The following is an 18,896-nucleotide window of genomic DNA, read 5'->3' on the forward strand; positions in this document are numbered from 1 at the left end:
AACTTTGTATTCATCAATTTCTTCACCTCCTCCAATCCCTCCATCCCTTTCAATCTAGGCCACGTTTAGTTGAACCTGTAATGTGGAATGGTATTTCGGGCGGGCCAGGGCTATTGGGTAGAGCAGTGTTTCCCAACCCTGGTCCTCCAGTACCTTCAACAGCCCAACCCTGGTCCTCCAGTACCCCCCAACATTGTTGCCCAACCCTGGTCCTCCAGTAGCCCCAAAAGCCCAACCCTGGTTCTCCAGTAGCCCCAACAGCCCAATCCTGGTTTTCCAGTAGCCCCAACAGCCCAACCCTGGTCCTCCAGTACCCCCCAACATTGTTGCCCAACCCTGGTCCTCCAGTACCCCCCAACATTGTTGCCCAACCCTAGTCCTCCAGTACCCCCCAACATTGTTGCCCAACCCTGGTCCTCCAGTAGCCACAACATTGTTGCCCAACCCTGGTCCTCCAGTAGCCACAACATTGTTGCCCAACCCTGGTTCTCCTGTAGCCCCTGGAGGACCAGGGTTGGGCTGTTGGGGCTACTGGAGGACCAGGGTTGGGCAGTTGGGGCTACTGGAGGACCAGGGTTGGGCAGTTGGGGCTACTGGAGGACCAGGGTTGGGAAACACTGGGGTAAAAGGGTCGAAGGCCGGGGGTTATTGGGTAAAGGGTCAACATATGGTCACCAAGATGCTCGGACGATTTAAAGGTCCAGCATCAACGTCTCAATGGGCACACACACAAACATAAAATGAATCACACAGATTGCAGATTGAACCGGTTGCACTCCCAGTGCTGTTTGCCTGGTTCCCCCACTGAATGGGGCTCGGGAACATGGGGGATACATGCTTTCCTTAAAACTCATCTATCTTCTTCTGCAGATATTGGAGGATGGAGTCCATCCCCTGCGAGGAGCCCCAAACTCTCTTCAGTGCCTCACACTCGCGTTCGTTGGCCTGCTCCAGGGCGGCCCGGTTTGCATTTCGGACCAGTGCTTTGGACTCCCGCAGGACCTACAGTGCAGCAGAGGCCCCCACCCCACCCGGCGGGAAAACAGGAAAGGAAAATGACTGATGGATATGGATGCATTGAAAGGTTATTGGCATAGACTCGCTTAACCATTCCTTGTGGGACATGAGGTCACTCTTATGTCAACAATGTCTGCACAGACGATTCATGAGAAATTTTGCAACATCCAGACATTGTGACTTGATCTCAATTCAATGTATTCCTAAATGCATTATATAATTATTATTATTTATTTTTAAACACACTCTTGGTTCCATTTTGGGTTGGGAGACATTGAAAAGCTAACAATTCAAGTGGCCACTGTTGTGGCTAGGAGAGAGTGTATGTGTGTGTATACATATATATGACTGTCAGTGACGTGATGTTTATGGTTTTGATGAGACAAAACGTGAACAAAAAGAGGAAGGACAACGAGGGCTGGGGAGGGGCCGTACTGTGACTGTGTAGAAATATATATTTTTTTTAAATCTTCAAAAATCAAATGAAAGAGGATGACTTACAACTGAATTACAAGAGACTAGCTCCCTAATGCGAACCATCACCTCCTGAGTGAAAGTCCCGGGCCACAGCACCTGGGAGACAAGCCCTTTAGCACAAGCCTCCTGGGCCGTCAGCTTCCTCCCACTCAGCAGCATCTCATTGGCCTGAGAGACGAGGGGAAAGGGGAGGGAGAGAGAGGGAAGTGGATGGAGGTTAACGAGCCACTGAACACAACAATTGTCAAATGAGTAACAGAAAAACTCTTGCCAAACTAGATTTCCGTCTTGGAGGTGTGTTTCCTGACCGATTCAGTTTGGTTTAATGATGATTGTCCCTTAGGAGACACTGTAGGAAGCCTATTTCACTTCCTCAAAATCCCCAGAATGAATCTAAGATAAATAAATCTGTAATAAAATGTTGACATTTTTGCAGAGGATGTTTTAGTTAAGCAATTTGACATCTAGCTAAGGTGTTTGGTGCAGTATTTCTGAAGTAAAGAAAATGTGTTTTAATGCGTCTTATGTAAACAAAGTCTGGATGGGCCTGTCTGTCTCACTGTCTATGCTATTGGATTAGAGAGCCAATCACCGCAGCTGTTCTCCCCATGTTAAGTCAGGTGTACACTACACGATTTTCGCCCCCATGTGGGCTGTTCCAGACAAGTTTGAGATCGGAGAGAAAATCCCCATGTCGTTGCGGACGTCACCGACACTCGATTCATGTGAATCAGGGCAATCTGAGGTCCGATCCAGTCTTTGGTTTTAATATATATATATATATATATTGCAACGACAAGTTTTGAGAACGGTGATCAGCAGTAGCCAATGAGAGCTCGCCAGAGAAAAAGCCAGTAAGATAATGACATCACCCAGGATGTGTAGACTCTGGAGCCATGATTACTACTGGTATGGATGTGTAGACTCTGGAGCCATGATTACTACTGGTATGGATGTGTAGACTCTGGAGCCATGATTACTACTGGTATGGATGTGTAGACTCTGGAGCCATGATTACTACTGGTATGGATGTGTAGACTCTGGAGCCATGATTACTACTGGTATGGATGTGTAGACTCTGGAGCCATGATTACTACTGGTATGGATGTGTAGACTCTGGAGCCATGATTACTACTGGTATGAGTCTGTACTTGCCTTTAACCAAAGCGTCAAATCGTTACAGCTCTGATATTCACAAGAAATGTTATTCAATTCAAAATGCTAGGCTAGATATTTCAACTCTGTAATGGCAGGCGTGAATATCTCTGACTGAAAACGTTCACGAGACTGCTTTGGAGCCATAGATCGTTCTAGCTACATTAACAACCTAAATCACATCATTGTTTTCACGAGACAGCTTTGGTATGGAGAATCGTCACGACCAAGTGAGGCATCTTGTAGTCTGAGCCGAACCGTTTAGGGTGCACACCACTACGTTCGGGAAAGACAAAACAATACAAGATAGACGGTCGTTTAACGTGAGAGGCTCAGCGATGTTTAGGATCTTTGAAAGTGGTGTACTGTACCACCCGGCATTAGTGTGGGGAAAATGGACATCCTCAAATCAAAACCCAACCTTCATTTACCCGTTGTGAAGCACGGATACTTTGATTCAAACCCACGACCGCAGCAGTACAATGTGATCTAGAAACCGCCAGCCCACCCCCAAATCACTGACACAGATTAAACCTAGTCCTGGAGCAAAAAGCAGCTAAAAGATGGTGAGTGCTACACTTAAAAACCAGTTCCCCCAAACAATATCTGTATTGCTGTGCAAAACAACTCCCCCCTCTGAGAACGTGGAGGATTTTCAGCATCAACTCACCGAGGCCACGCCCATGATGCGAGGGAAGGTGACTGAGGCGCAGGCGTCGGGTGTCTGTCCGTAGGTGGTGTAAGGCGTCTGGAACCAGGCTCTCTCGTTGGCCCAGACCACATCACACAGCGGGAGGATGGAGGCTCCGAGGCCCACCGCCGGTCCATTCACGGCTACGATGATAGGCTTCTTGAATTGGATGAAAGTGTTCACGAATGTCCTGAGAGGATGAGAACAACAGACTGGGCCTGAATCACCATCTTCTGTGTGTGGGGGGAAGAGGTGTGTGTGTGTGTGTGGGGGGGGGAAGAGGTGTGTGTGTGTGGGGGGGGGGGGGAAGAGGGTGTGTGTGTGTGTGTGGGGGGGGGGAAGAGGTGTGTGGGGAAGGGTGTGGGGGGGGGAAGAGGTGTGTGTGTGTGTGGGGGGGGGGGGAAGAGGTGTGTGTGTGGGGGGGGAAGAGGTGTGTGTGTGTGGGGGGGGGGAGGTGTGTGTGTGTGTGGGGGGGGAAGAGGTGTGTGTGTGGGGGGAAAGAGGTGTTGTATCACAACGACTGACACCACAACACAGCATTCTAATCATCTTTATCACCAGTTTCAAAAACAACCGATGATATCTAGACAATCTGTCATTTGCACTGACCTGAAAGAACTGACCAGAGATGAAAAGACAGCCTAATGATGAGCTTCCACCAATTTGTTTTCTTTAATCAGTGCAGATGAAGATAAGGGGGACAAGGAGGATGAGGACAGATTTTTGGACAATCGAGAAATGAGGAAGTTGAGTTATCCTGCCGACCTTTTAAAAAATATATATATTTTTCTCCCTTTTTGAAAATCATCCACATAAAAAAAATACCTAATGGTCTCGGCCATCTTGATGCTCTCTTTCTTACGGTCGTCGGTGAGCCGCCTGATGAAGTAGATGAAGTCCAGGCCGAAGCAAAAGAAGCTGCCTACGGCGCTCAGTAGGACCAGCTTACTGTCGTCTGATGCCGCTGTGGCCATGGCACTCTGTATCTCCTTCATCACCTGAGGCAGCCAAGAGAGGGAGAGGAATTCAAAAATATTATACATTTTCATGGGCCAGTTTCCCAGACACAGATGAAGCCTAATCTTGGACTAAGAAGCCCTTTCGATGGAGAATGATCACTGGAAATATTCTTTTTTTAGTCTAAGGCTTAATCTCTGTGTCCAGGAAACCAACCCAATATATTTTTGAAGGACCAGTATTTGACTGTCTTTGAAGACATTTTGTTTACATTCATCAATTATATTTGACTACCAAATGTTTTGGAAATGTTGGTATAACAAAACTATTAAAAAAACTGTCACGTTGTAAAACAATTGTTTTGTCAGGGCAAAGACGGGCAGTCAGAAAGACAAGCAGGCGTATGACTCACGTTGGGGTTCAGTGAGTTGTTCTCCGAGGTCTTGGTGGAGAGCAGGATGTGGGTGAAGCCGTCCTGCTTCTTGACGACGAGGTCCCTGTAGCGATAGGCACTCTCCGTCTGCCGTACGCTGAACCGAAGGCGCTTGTCGAAGACCGAGCGCTGCTCTTCGAAGCGCCGTTTCCCCGCCACTCCGGAGACAGCGGTTACTCGCGCCACGGTACTCTGCAGGTTAGCCGTCCCGTTGCTTGCCAGAGCCTCCATGAGTGTCGATGTACCTGGTGGTTAAAAAAAACACATAAGATACAAGGGGATGGAAATGGGAAGCATTTCTGCCTTTCTTAATATTGTCTGTTGTAATAATCAGCTCGATTAACTATCTGGAACAGGCTGAATAGTTTACTGCATGTCATGAGTAGGTCTCGGTGCTTTTCCGGGCTTCCCTTCTGTTCTACTCAACAGTAGACGAACAGTGCACCAAATTTGAGTTCATTGATAACGAATGAGTGAACACTGAGATGAAAGGGGAGAAACGGAATTGGACTGGAGTAAAGATTTGCATGGTAGTGTCCCCAATCACTCCCCTCGGGCATTGTGGTCTACATGGACCAGAATGAGAAGTCTGTACCCTCATAAGTCCTCCAACGCTACTTCCAGCAGCATCTGGTCCAATGATAAAACAGGTACAATCAGAGGCAACACAACAATGGCTTCTGCCATTTACTGCTGCTCTAAAATAAGTTTTTACTTTTATTTTTTATATTTCTTAACTGCATTGTTGGTTATGGGCTTGTAAGTAAGCATTTCACAAAGGTCTACACCTGTTGTATTTGGCGCATTTGACATAACATTTGATGACTTTTGAACGTACAACTACAAGACCTGGGTTCAGTAAACAGCACAACAACAGTTATTGCAGTCTATTGAAAAAGCCTTACCTTTCCCATTGAGGGTGCGTATGGATGTGGGTGTTACGGGGACTTGCTGAAGGATCAATGGGATTTGGCTTTGAGTCCTGGGCCGAGTCCCCATGCGTGCCCTTTCTTCCCCGGGCCCCAGCAGCAACCCCAGGGGCTTTTCCAACAGGGCCACCTCTGGGGGCACAGAGTCCTGCTCCTGACCCCCCTGTTCCAGACTGTGGGCCGCCTCGCTGGGCGACTCTTCAGAGTCCACCCAGCTGCTCATGGGGCTTTTGGGAACCAGGATTTTGATCCCGGACTTGGCCAGGTCCATACTCCGACGCGCCGTGCCCACTGGAGAAGCAGTGAGTCCACCTGCGAAGCTTGGACTAGAAATGGCACAGGTAGTGCAATCACTGTACTTTTGGCCCAAGATAAGCTGCTGTGTGTCCGTTTTGGAATTTGCCAGGCTAGAGACAAGTGGTGGCAATGGTGGTTGCTGCGGCCGTTTGGAGACGGCCGTAGCTGCTGTGGTGGGCGAAGAGGTGGGTTTCACTAGAGCGTGGCCTCCTGCTCCACTATTGCCGCAGAGTGGCTGAGGCCTGCAGATCTGTTTGCGGGCGTTGTTGCTCGAACTGTGGCTGTGGGCCGTGCTGGGAGAGCTTTGAGTGGAGCGCAGTAAACTGCCGTCTCTCGGTCTTTTGCCGTGTGACTGATTAAAATGGTGAATGAACTCCATGCAGGCGGAGAGGTGCGACTCGGGCTCCCAGGTGTCCCCCTCATATCCGTACCCCCTCCAGCGGACCAGGTACTCCATCTTTCCCTTCTTGTTCTTCCGTTTGTCCACAATTTTCTCAACCTGTGACAGAATTAAACAAAATAGTTGGCAGTGACTAGTCACTAAGTCACGATCAATGAGACTGAAACGTCTAGGCTATAGCCCACACTGGGCAAATGTTTCTTCGGTATAATGGCGTTAGCAACAATTTATATGTGCATTCCGCTACCTACTAAAAAGGAAAGAAATGCGGGGGTATTTAAAAAAAAAAAAAAATCCATACAAACTATCAATAACGAAATGTTAAGCTAAAATCAGCCTGCTTTTCTGTTTTTAAAATCAGGTCCCCACACAGGCTCAGAATCCTGCGATGGTGGGACATTTCCTGGCGACAGTAGTCAATGTAGTGCTTCTGCCGTAACTATTGGAGACGGCCGTAGCTGCTGTCGTGGGCAAAAAAACAACAACTTCCAACTGCAGATATAATGGATGTCCAACTTCTTGTGCAGTACAATTACTAACTGCTATAAAATGTTACAAGATCCACCTTCTTCACAATAAGTGTATCCAGATCACTTGATTGACGTAGAACATTTTGCAACTGGTTGAGATGCATCTACTGCCATATCTTCTTCAGCACGGTGGCTTTTTCCCCCTTCAACTCCTCCACTATAGGTGTCAAGGATCACAATCGTGATCCTTGACACCTCAACCTTTATCACCCTAACAGGGCACTCTGGGTATTCGGAAAATAAGATCCCTACCACAGTTGCAACATTTTACATTCACAGACTCTCCGAAACATATTCCTTCCGTCTGCAAACACTTGAAACAAACTTTTTACACTTCTTGAGTTGCATCGGGTTTTGCACGAACGCTCTTACGGCGTATCTTATATATCCCAAACATTACATAAGGTGGTAAATACTAAACATCAATAATACAGATTAACTTTGCTCCTTTTTCCTATTCTCTTATACAGAATATTTTTGGGGGATTATCAAAATGTCCAAACGGGACACCAAAGAACAACTTTTACCGGTGCCCTGCGTCGAAAATAAAAGCTGTCCACTTCATATGTTGATCATTTCACGAGCCACAACGCTCCTTTAACTCTTTAGAGACACAGGATACCAACACCATTACCACCCCTGGTTCACACTGGGCTACATGTGAGACATCAGAGATGTATTCAGTAAAACACTGGGTTCATTAAAAGGCAGTTACTCTACCCAACAGGCAAGTAGTGTGACTACTGAATAGATGACTTCATGGCTGATTGGGCCTGTTTATTGCATTATCCTACTTTTTGATATTCCTCCTATCGTGTGTGTAACCTTTATTTATTTAACTGTGTGTGTGTGTGTACACACACACACACACACACACACACACACTACCGTTCAAAAGTTTGGGGTCACTTAGAAATATCCTTGTTTTCCATGAAAACATACATGAAATGAGTTACAAAATTAATAAGAAATATAGTCAAGACATCGACAAGGTTATAAATAATGATTTAATTGAAATAATTGTGTCCTTCAAACTTTGCTTTCGTCAAAAAATCCTCCATTTGCAGCAATTACAGCTCTTTGGCATTGTTGTTGTCAATGTGTTGAGGTAATATGAAGAGATTTCACCCCATGCTTCCTGAAGCACCTCCCACAGATTGGATTGGCTTGATGGGCCCTTCCATCACCATATGGTCAAGCTGCTCCCACAACAGCTCAATAGGGTTGAGATAAGGCGACTGTACTGGCCACTCCATTATAGACAGAATACCAGCTGACTGCCATTTTACTAAATAGTTATTGCATAGTTTGGAGTTGTGCTTTGGGTCATTGTCCTGTTGTAGGAGGAAATTGGCTCCAATTTAGAGCCGTCCACAGGGTATGGCATGGCGTTGCAAAAGGGAGTGATAGCCTTCCTTCTTCAAGATCCCTTTTACCCTGTACAAATCTTGCTTGACAGATGGCGTCAAGCACTCCTCCAGCATCTTAATTTTTTCAGCGTCTCACAAATGTTCTTCTTTGTGATCCGAACACCTCAAACTTAGATGTGTCTGTCCATAACACTTCTTCCTCTGCCCAGTGTGTGTACTTTTGCCCATCTTACTCTTTTTATTGGCCAGTCTGAGATATGGCTTTTTCTTTGCAACTCTGCCTAGAAGGCCAGCATCCCAGAGTCGCCTCCTCACGGTTGACATTGAGACTGGTGTTTTGCGGGTACTATTTAATGAAGCTGCCAGTTGAGGACTTGAGGCATCTGTTTCTCAAACTAGACACTAATGTACTTGACATCTTGCTCAGTTGTGCACGGGGGCCTCCCACTCCTCTTTCTATTCTGGTTAGAACCAGTTTGCGCTGAGATCTTCAGTTTCTTGGCAATTTCTCACATGGTATAGCCTTCATTTCTCAGAACAAGAATAGACTGATAAGTTTTGTTTCTGGCTATTTTTGAGCCTGTAATCGAACCCACAAATGCTGATGCTCCAGATACTCAACTGGTCTAAAGAAGGCCATATTTATTGCTTCTTTAAATCCAAACAACAGGTTTCAGCTGTGCTAACATCATTGCAAAATCAGCTACAATAGTTATTTACAACATTAACAATGTCTACACTGTATTTCTGATAAAAAAAAAATTAATATAATTTGATGTTATTTTAATAGAAATATCCTTGTTTTTGAAAGAAAAGTCTAAGTGACCCCAAACCTTTGAACAGTAGTGTGTATATATACACACAGTACCGTCAAAAGTTTGGACACCTACTCATTCCAGGGATTCTTTATTAAAAAAAAAACTATTTTCTACATTGTATTAATTAAAACGGTGGAATCATGTAGTAACCAAAAAAAGCATTTAACAAATCAAAATATATTTGAGATTCTTCAAAGTAGCCACCCTTTGCCTTGACAGCTTGCACACTCTTGGCATTCTCTCAACCAGCTTCCAACAGTCTTGAAGGATTTCCCACATATGCTGAGCACTTGAGTCCAAATCTAAAATTTGGACTCATCACACCAAAGGACAGATTTCCACCAGTCAAATGTCTATTGCTCGTGTTTATTGGCTCAGGCAAGTCTCTTCTTATTATTAGTGTCCTTTAGTAGTGGTTTCTTAGCGGCAATTTGAACATGAAAGCCTTGAAGTTACTTGAACTCTGAAGCATTTACTTGGGCTGCAATTTCTGAGGCTGGTAACACTAATGAACTTTTCCTCTGCAGCAGAGATAACCCTGTGTCTTCCTTTCCTGTGGCGGTCCTCATGAGAGCCAGTTTCATCATAGCGCTTGATGGTTTTTGTGTCTGCACTTTAAGAAACATTAGAAGTTCTTGAAATTTTCCGTATTGACTGACCTTCATGTCTTAAAGTAATGATGGACTGTCATTTCTCTTTGCTTATTTGAACTGTTCTTGCCATAATATGGACTTGGTCAATCTTCTGTATACCACCCCTACCTTTTCACAACAACTGATTGGCTCAAATGCATTAAGAAGGGAAGATATTCCACAAATTACATTTGAACAAGGCACACCTGTTAATTGAAATGCATTCCAGGTGACTACCTCATGAAGCTGTTTGAGAGAATACCAAGAGTGTGCAAAGCTGTCATCAAGGCAAAGGGTGGCTACTTTGAAGAATCTCAAATATAGAATATATTTTGATTTGTTTTAACACTTTTTTGGTTACTACATGATTCCATAATGTGTTGTTTAATAATGTTATGGCTTCACTATTATTCTACAATGTAGGAAATAGTACAAATAAAAACCCTTGAGTAGGTGTGTCAACTTTTGATGGTACTAATATGTATATCAGATTTCTGTGGCTGTGTGTCAGCCTATGTTAACTGTCTTGCTGTATATAATGTGAGAACTCTGTGGGTAAGATTTCCAATGTAGGCAATTTAACTACCAGTATATGGCAAACCTGAACGTGATAGAAAGACAATGAGCATGTTGAGTTTGAAACTAACTTTATATCACACGTTCTAGATAAAGGATAGGGCTAGACTTGGCTACCTATAATAATTAGCCTACTAACTAAAGATGGAAAGCATTCACAGAATTGCATATAGAATAGTAATGGAATAGTAGGTCTGAAAGAATACGCCTAAAAATGTTGGATTGCCATGTAAAAACTAAAAAACCTGGCCACAATTGTAGGTGAATCATTATTAGGAGTAAGTTACACAATCTGTGTGCAACTTGTAACAGAGTGGAAAGTACAAAAAGCTCACTAGACAACAAACTTAAAACTGGCCAAGAAGACAACAGACCCCGTGACTATCGCTGCCCGCATCTAATCACAACAACAACTACATATCTAGCTAATCACACAGCAGCTCCTCATGCTAATAAAATATGGACTTCGACCTACAGTACTACTCTAAGTAGGCAACGAGTCCTGGGCTGACATTTTATATGAAGCTAATGTTAAGTGGCTTTCAAGGCAAGTAGCTTGCTAGCTAAATACACAAACCAACAAAAAAACAAAACATTTCAGATAACGCTAGCTAGCAGTCGATAGTAGCTAGCTAACTCACCTCATAAAGCTCTTCCGAGGCCATTATGAGCAATTTATCTCGCCGTTTGGCTATCAAAACGTATTTTTGGTTTGAAGGCACCTTCTTCTCCTCAAGATGTAATGAAGCCCAATTTAGGTTTCTTTGGACTACGCCCAATCCTCGTAACGTTACAGCTATCTTGGTCCTCGGTGTGCTGTACTTTGCTGTCCAGCCCAGCATGTGAACTTTTTTGTCTGGGGGTCTGTGTCCCCGAACTAGTTATTTTTGCGCTCTCACAGCTGCGCATATTTTGCGCATAAGGATGCGTTTTTTGGGGGAACCGAGACAGACTGCTGGTTGCTCACTGATGCACAATATATATATATAAAAAAATTATTCTCTCGCTTCGGTGTGTATATATGGGAGTCAATGTTCAATACATTAGCCTTCCTAATCGACTGTTTGATATTGCCCTTTACAATTGTTGGGGGATCACACATGACATCCTTTCCTTTCTTGCTTTTTCATATGCTCTGCGCTGTATCAGTGATGTCTTTGACTGTATAGACTTATGCATTAAAGCCATTTTCATTACTTGACTTAAACCTTTCATGTTGTAGTTACACAGGCCTATATACATTACATTATTACATTACACGTATACATCTTACATGGAGGCTTTGGGACCTGAAATCCTTCATACAAAAGGCACATACAGAGGGGCAAAAAAGTATTTAGTCAGCCACCAATTGTGCAAGTTCTCCCACTTAAAAAGATGATGGCCTGTAATTTTCATCATAGGTACACTTCAACTATGACAGACAAAATGAGAAGAGAAAAAATCCAGAAAATCACTATACCATCTACTACATCTTGGCTATGCCTATCATTAGTCACTTTAAATAATGTTTACATCTCATATGTATATACTGCTATATACCATCTACTGCCACTTGTCTATGCTGCACGGCCCTCACTCATCCATTTATTTATATGAACATATTCCTATTAATCCCTTTACATTTGTGTGTATTTGTGTGAATAAGGTAGTTGTTGTGAATTTGTTATATTACTTGTTAGATATTACTGCATTGTCGGAACTAGAAGCACAAGCATTTCGCTACACTCGCATTAGCATCTGCTAACCATGTGTATGTGACCAATAACATTTTATTTTATGATTTGGTGCTGAACGCTCAGCTGTAGTCAATGAACAGCATTCTCACATTGGTGTTCCTCTTGTCCGGGTGAGAGAGGGCAGTGTGGAGTGCAATATAGATTGCGTTATCTGTGGATCTGTTGGGGCGGTATGCAAATTGGAGTGGATGATGATGTTGATGTGAGCCATGACCAACCTTTCAAAGCATTTCCTGGCTACAGATCTGAGTGCTACGGGGCGATAGTCATTTAGACAGGTTACCTTGGCGTTCTTGGGCACAGGGACTATGGTGGTCTGCTTGAAACATGTAGTTATTTTAGACGGGGTCAGGGAGAGGTTAAAAATATCAATGAAGACACTTGCCAGCTGGTCAGCCAATGCTCTGAGTCCTGGTAATCCATCTGTTAACCTGTTTAAAGGTCTTACATCAGCTACGAAGAGCGTGATCACACATTCGTCTGGAACAGCTGGTGCTATCATGCATGGTTCAGTGTCGCTTGCCTCAAAGCAAGCATAGAAGGCATTTAGCTCATTTGGTAGGCTCATGTCACTGGGCAGCTTGCGGCTGGGTTTCCCTTTGTAATCCATGATAGTTTACAAGCCCAGCCAAATCTGACGAGCGTCAAAGCCAGGGTAGTAGGATTTGATCTTAGTGGGGCTTTGCCTGTTTGATGGCTTGTCAGAAGTCGTAGCGGGATTTGTGTCCGGATTAGTGTTGCACTCCTTGAAAGTGGCAGCTCTAGCCTTTAGATCAGTGTAGAAATTGCCTGTAATCCATTGCTTCTGGTTGGGATATGTACATACGGCCGTTGTGGGGACGATGTCGTTGATGCACTTATTAAATGAAGCTGATGTGGTAAAATCCTCAATGCCATTGGACGAATGCCGGAAAACATATTCCATTCTGTAGCTTAGCATCCGCTTCATCAAACCACTTCTGTTTGAACTATCACTGGTACTTCCTGTTTTTGCTCGTAAGCAGGAATCAGGAAGTTAGAGTTATAGTCAGATTTGCCAAATGGAGGGCGAGGGAGAGCTTTATATGAGCTTCTGTGTAGATTAAAGGTGATCTCGTAATGAGATAAAACAGATTTCAGTTTCCCTGAATTAAAATGACCAGCCACTAGGAGCACTGCCTCTGGATGCGCATTTTCTTGTTTGCTTATGGCTCTATAAAGAATTTTAAGTGCGGTCTTAGTACCAACATCATTTTGTGCTGGTAAATAGACAGCTACAAAAAAAATATAGATTAAACCTGTCTTGGTAAAAAAAATATGGTCTACACTAGCTTATCATGAGGTATTCTACCTCAGGTGAGCAGAGCCTCGAGACTTCCTTTAATATCAGAGATCATGCACCAGCTGTTGTTAATAAAAGACACATCTCCCCCTATTGAGTTTACCCAAGGCTGCCGTTCAATATTTCACTTTCTCTTGTCATTGTATAAAACACAAATTGGTGCATGAAGTTTCGCCATTAGCTGGAAGACCATGTCCTCTTTTCTCAGCGGAGGGAGGGAGAGAGGAAGGACAGTGAGATGGGTGAGAGGTCACCTTACCGCTGCTCCCTCCCCACAGACATGACCATCAGATGCAGGTCATCAGTCCAGTAAGAAAAGCCAATTATTATGCTCACTCACCTGTGCCTCACAAGTAATACAACAAATTATCTATTACCTGTGTGATCATATACCTAACATGTTGAAATATAATTTCAAAATGGTCTCAGAACAACACTGGCAGGGCAATTCAAGCGTAGTGATTATGTATTGGGCCTATAGCCTACTGCAAAAACCTCATTGCTACATAACTGTTTTTAATTGGTTAATGTTGCGTAGAGTTATGTTAATTAAGTCATGTTCATTTCAAAAAAAATCTGAGATGTACATCTCGGCTTGCAAATTAACTCATTGTGATCTACATTCAGAAATGCTTGGTGACCACTGTACTAGGCTATTCAAAATCAAATACACATTCACTATAATTTCAGGCTAACTCTGTAGCCACCCTGCACAATCAATGAACCAACAGCATCTACTAGACTCTCTAGCAGACTCGTGGATAGAAAGTAGTGCTATCAATAAAATTACATTGACGCCAATGGCAAAATCAGAAAACCATTAACATGACGTCAATAGAAGAATTTCTTTAAAAATCTAGGGGTTATTTAGGAGCGATTTGGGGGTGTAAAGGGGCAAGATTTGCATACATGTGAACGTCAATTCATTTTAGGGGATTATTATGGAGCAGGACCATTCAGAGAAATCAAAGAGTTGGTTGGTGTGTCGGTGGTGGTCAAACCTGCCTCCCCCGACCCACGCTCAATGACCTGGCCTACCTAGACACACGCTCAATGACCCAGCCTCCCTCGACACACGCTCAATGACCCAGCCTCCCTAGACCCGGGATCCATGACCCAGCCTCCCCCGACCCACGCTCAATGACCCAGCCTCCCTAGACCCACGCTCAATGACCCAGCCTCCCTAGACCCACGCTCAAAGACCCAGCCTCCCTAGACCCACGCTCAATGACCCAGCCTCCCTAGACCCGGGATCCATGACCCAGCCTCCCTAGACCCGGGATCCATGACCCAGCCTCCCTAGACCCGGGATCCATGACCCGGCCTCCCTAGACCCGGGATCCATGGCCCGGCCTCCCTCGACCCACACTCAATGACCCAGCCTCCCTAGACCCGGGATCCATAACCCGGCCTCCCTCGACCTGGGATCAATGACCCAGCCTCCCTAGACCCGGGATCCATGACCCGGCCTCCCTCGACCCACACTCAATGACCCAGCCTCCCTAGACCCGGGATCCATAACCCGGCCTCCCTCGACCTGGGATCAATGACCCAGCCTCCCTAGACCCGGGATCCATGACCCGGCCTCCCTCGACCCACACTCAATGACCCAGCCTCCCTAGACCCGGAATCCTTGACCCGGCCTCCCCCGACCCACGTTCGATGACCCAGCCTCCCTAGACCCGGGATCCATGACCCGGCCTCCCCCGACTCACGCTCAATGACCCAGTCTCCCTAGACCCGGGATCCATGACCCGGCCTCCCTAGACCTGGTATCAATGACCCAGCCTCCCTAGACCCGGGATCCATGACCCGGCCTCCCTCGACCTGGGATCCATGACCCGGCCTCCCTAGACCTGGTATCAATGACCCAGCCTCCCTAGACCCGGGATCCATGACCCGGCCTCCCTAGACCCGGGATCCATGGCCCGGCCTCCCTCGAACCACACTCAATGACCCAGCCTCCCTAGACCCGGGATCCATAACCCGGCCTCCCTCGACCTGGGATCAATGACCCAGCCTCCCTAGACCCGGGATCCATGACCCGGCCTCCCTCGACCTGGGATCCATGACCCGGCCTCCCTCGACCTGGGATCCATGACCCGGCCTCCCTCGACCCAGGCTCCATGAGCCACCAGCTGCCCCCCCCCCCCCGAATATGATTGGACCAGAAGTCAAATCGGCGGCGTTGGTTGGTTCGAGTTAATCGAGACACATTCGCATCCCTGTTGGTGGCTTTTGGTAGCTTTTAGGTATTCGAGACAAGCTAGTCATCGGATTGGCTGACAGTGTCAGTGATAGAGACTAGCGCTAAAGCCAGTGGATGCAATAGCGCTATATGGCCACCAGATGGCGGTATTGGAACAAAATTAACAAGAAGTCAAAGGAAGAATTTAAAAAATAATATCTAGGGGTTATTTTGGATATATTTTGGGGAAAATATGGGAAAAAAATACAGATAAACTGCCATTATGGTGCAATTTCCTCAACAACTGACTTGATATTGAAGTCAATGGGATTTAAAAAACAAATATTTTTTTATGGGTAATATTAGCGGGAAAATAGATGTCCCCCTCCAAAAAACATTATATATAGGGGCAAAAAGGGTCAGGAACGCTTCACGAATTTTGCGTGTCATCCTCTGTTATACGTTTCTTAAAGGCCCAGTGTGCTTATTTAAAATGTTTTGACATGAATATTACAGAATTAATTCAATACCTTAACATGTTTACATCAAGTTCATTTGATCCATCTTTGGGGGGCCCTCTAAAGTCTGTTAAGGTGCTCCACAAGCCCCGGGGAGCCCCCAGGGGCCTGTACAAGATGGCCGCTCTGAACCAGGGAATCTTCGTTGCTATCGGTTGCTTTTTGGTTGCAATCTTTGGCTAACCTCATTGGCTAGTTAACTTTGTTGCATTTTTGGGGTGCAGAGACAGATTGGTCATGTTGCAAATTATGCCACCAACGAGATTCTTATCTGTCATTCATGTCCCGCCTCCCCTCGAAATCCACGGAGAAATTCTGGACAGTTCTCAATCATTCCAAGTAGTTGTGAGAAAGATGGTCGTAAATGTAACATTAGCTATATTTCATCCCAGGTTTTCGGAACACAGTGGTGTATTTAGGTCAATTAAGGCGAGTTTCATTCGTTGAGTTAATTGAAAGCAATTCTTGTCGCTAGCTAAAAACGTGTAATAAATGGCAGTAATAATTGATAGTTAGCTGGCTAACTAGTTAACGTTATTATATATTTAGATATTCAGCCAATGTAGTTCACTTACAGTGTACTATATATACAACACACACTTGTCAGCTAGCTAATGTTATATGTAGAATCAAATTGCCCTTTAACGTTGTATGGTCTCTACTGTAAGCAGCTATGTGGTCGACTGTGTATTGCTGTCAATAAATAACAACGTATGTGTATATGTGTGAATAACCTCTCTTAATGAAAGGAAGAATGGATTACGATCACACCCCTGCTTTCCACTTGGAGCCCTCACCCTGAGGGCATCTGAAGAGGCTGCCAGGGTTGCCAGGACCATCCAGGAGAAAGAGTGTAGAGGTGTCGTCTGGGTGCTGAAGCAACGGCAAGTGAAAGCGAAGGCAAAGGCTTGTGTGGTCGCCAGAGGGGGTGTATGATAGCCGACTGGTGGACAAGTGAGAGTGCCATGAAGTTCGGCAAATACCGTGGTCAAACCTTCAAGTGGCTGCTATGCCACAATGCCGGCTACGCCGTCATGGTGTCGGCTTCTCACCAGCAAGAGAGGGAGATGGGGGACACAGACACGTCACCTGAAATGGCCAACAATGACCGGTTTGACTGGTACTCTTTTCCTTAAATAGTTGTACAGTCGTGGCCAAAAGTCTGCTGCCTCAGTTTGTATGATGGCAATTTGCATATACTCCAGAATGTTATGAAGAGTGATCAGATTAATTGCAACTAATTGCAAAGTCCCTCTTTGCCATGCAAATGAACTGATTTCCAAAAAAAACATTTCCACTGCATTTCAGCCCTGCCACAAAAGGACCAGCTGACATGTCAGTGATTCTCTCGTTAACAAAGGTGTGAGTGTTGATGAGGCCAAGGCTGGAGATTACTCTGTCATGCTGGTTGAGTTCGTATGACAGACTGGAAGCTTCAAAAGGAGGGTGGTGCTTAGAATCACTGTTCAACGTGCCGCTGGCCGCCTCTCTACCCGGATATCGGAGAATCAAATACCTTCCTAACTTCTGCCATGAAATCCTCCAGGTAGTGGGAATGGAAACAGAGCCACAATAGCAAGGCAAACTGCCCATTCTCTGGGGGCTAGTCCCAAGAATATGTCCATTTCCAGGAGGACAATCAAGGCTCCAACGTGAGAAATGCCTCCCCCTTGCTAAAGGATTTTGTAGCAACAATGCCTAGAGTTGGCAGATGCCTTGTGCTTTTTAAAGAGATTTTATTAATCGTGATTGCACAAATACATGTTATGTGAAACTCTAATCAAGAGGAAAGGCATTCCATATTATACAAATTAAAAGACATTTAATAATTGTCAATTTCTTGAGTTTGTGTGCTAGATCATGCTAATTCTGTGTGTGCAAAAATAAAACGTGAGGTGTGACTGGATATTACTTTGTTTACTATCCTGCAATGTAATCACCCCACAGTAAAATGATTTACATACTGTAGATTGCCTTGTGTTACACCTGGATTAAAAGCAGATGTTAGTCAATCACATCCATTGATAAATGACATACAATTTGGCAGGTAGACCATTAGGGCCAGGAGACTTTCCACGTTAGGTTGCTTAATAATTGCATGAAAAACCTCTCTGGTAATTTCACCAAAAGATAATTTATTTCCCTCCTAATGGCTGAAGAGTTTTTTTTTTTGTTTTGATATTCATTCATTTTTGTTTCATCAGACCATTTTATTATACAGAGCATGTTTATTATACAGCTTTTCTTTTCCCTTTCTCATCAGTAACAGTTTCCCATCTTATTTTCATTATCTTCTCTTGTTACACATCGTTATGGCATCCGGTGCATGTAATCTGGCAAAACCCGCTTAAATGTCAATGTTGAAAAGAGATTAGTCATTAAAAGCATCTTTCATTTTTCAATTCAATATAATTCATCTTCAAAGTTGTTTATGCTTTATTTCTGTTGTTTCTGGATAAACTCAGACAGATTTTGTTAATATTTTCAGTTCACATATGTTCTGTCTTTCAAACTTCAATTCATTTAAATCTTTGTTTTCCAGACATTTCACATGAAATTTCCAAAACTCTTATCATTTTTAACCATAGTAATTACTGACTTGACAAAGGAATGTCAATCATTCAGTCTTCCAGAGATTATACCTCTTCTTTGAATAGTGACATTGCAGAAAAATATTGAAATGTGTTTTGTAATAAATAATTCAGTTTACTTGTTTTCACACTTTTTCTACAATGGGAATGCTGGTGGTCTGGTCATCATTGGGAGGTAGGGGTGGAGGGGACATAATCAGGGAAGGGCAGGGTCATCTTCTTCCCACTTGCAGTTGGACTGTGGGGAGTGGTCGGTG

The 18,896-nt window shown here is 44.5% G+C and overlaps 1 protein-coding gene across 1 annotated transcript; it reads right to left on the bottom strand.

Moving 5' to 3' along the window:
- Positions 1-563: 563 nt before the first annotated feature.
- On the bottom strand, positions 564-12,967 carry LOC135558372 (chromodomain Y-like protein). The gene is made up of 7 exons (XM_064992124.1): positions 10,924-12,967; positions 5,636-6,455; positions 4,710-4,975; positions 4,166-4,338; positions 3,320-3,530; positions 1,519-1,662; positions 564-1,002 (listed from the first exon to the last, which is right to left on the bottom strand). The coding sequence occupies exons 1-7, from the start codon at positions 11,122-11,124 to the stop codon at positions 844-846; spliced, it is 1,974 nt and encodes a 657-aa protein (XP_064848196.1). The 5' UTR covers positions 11,125-12,967; the 3' UTR covers positions 564-843.
- Positions 12,968-18,896: the final 5,929 nt, after the last annotated feature.

This window comes from Oncorhynchus masou, chromosome 17 (genome assembly GCF_036934945.1).
Source record: "Oncorhynchus masou masou isolate Uvic2021 chromosome 17, UVic_Omas_1.1, whole genome shotgun sequence".
Lineage (NCBI taxonomy): Eukaryota > Metazoa > Chordata > Actinopteri > Salmoniformes > Salmonidae > Oncorhynchus > Oncorhynchus masou.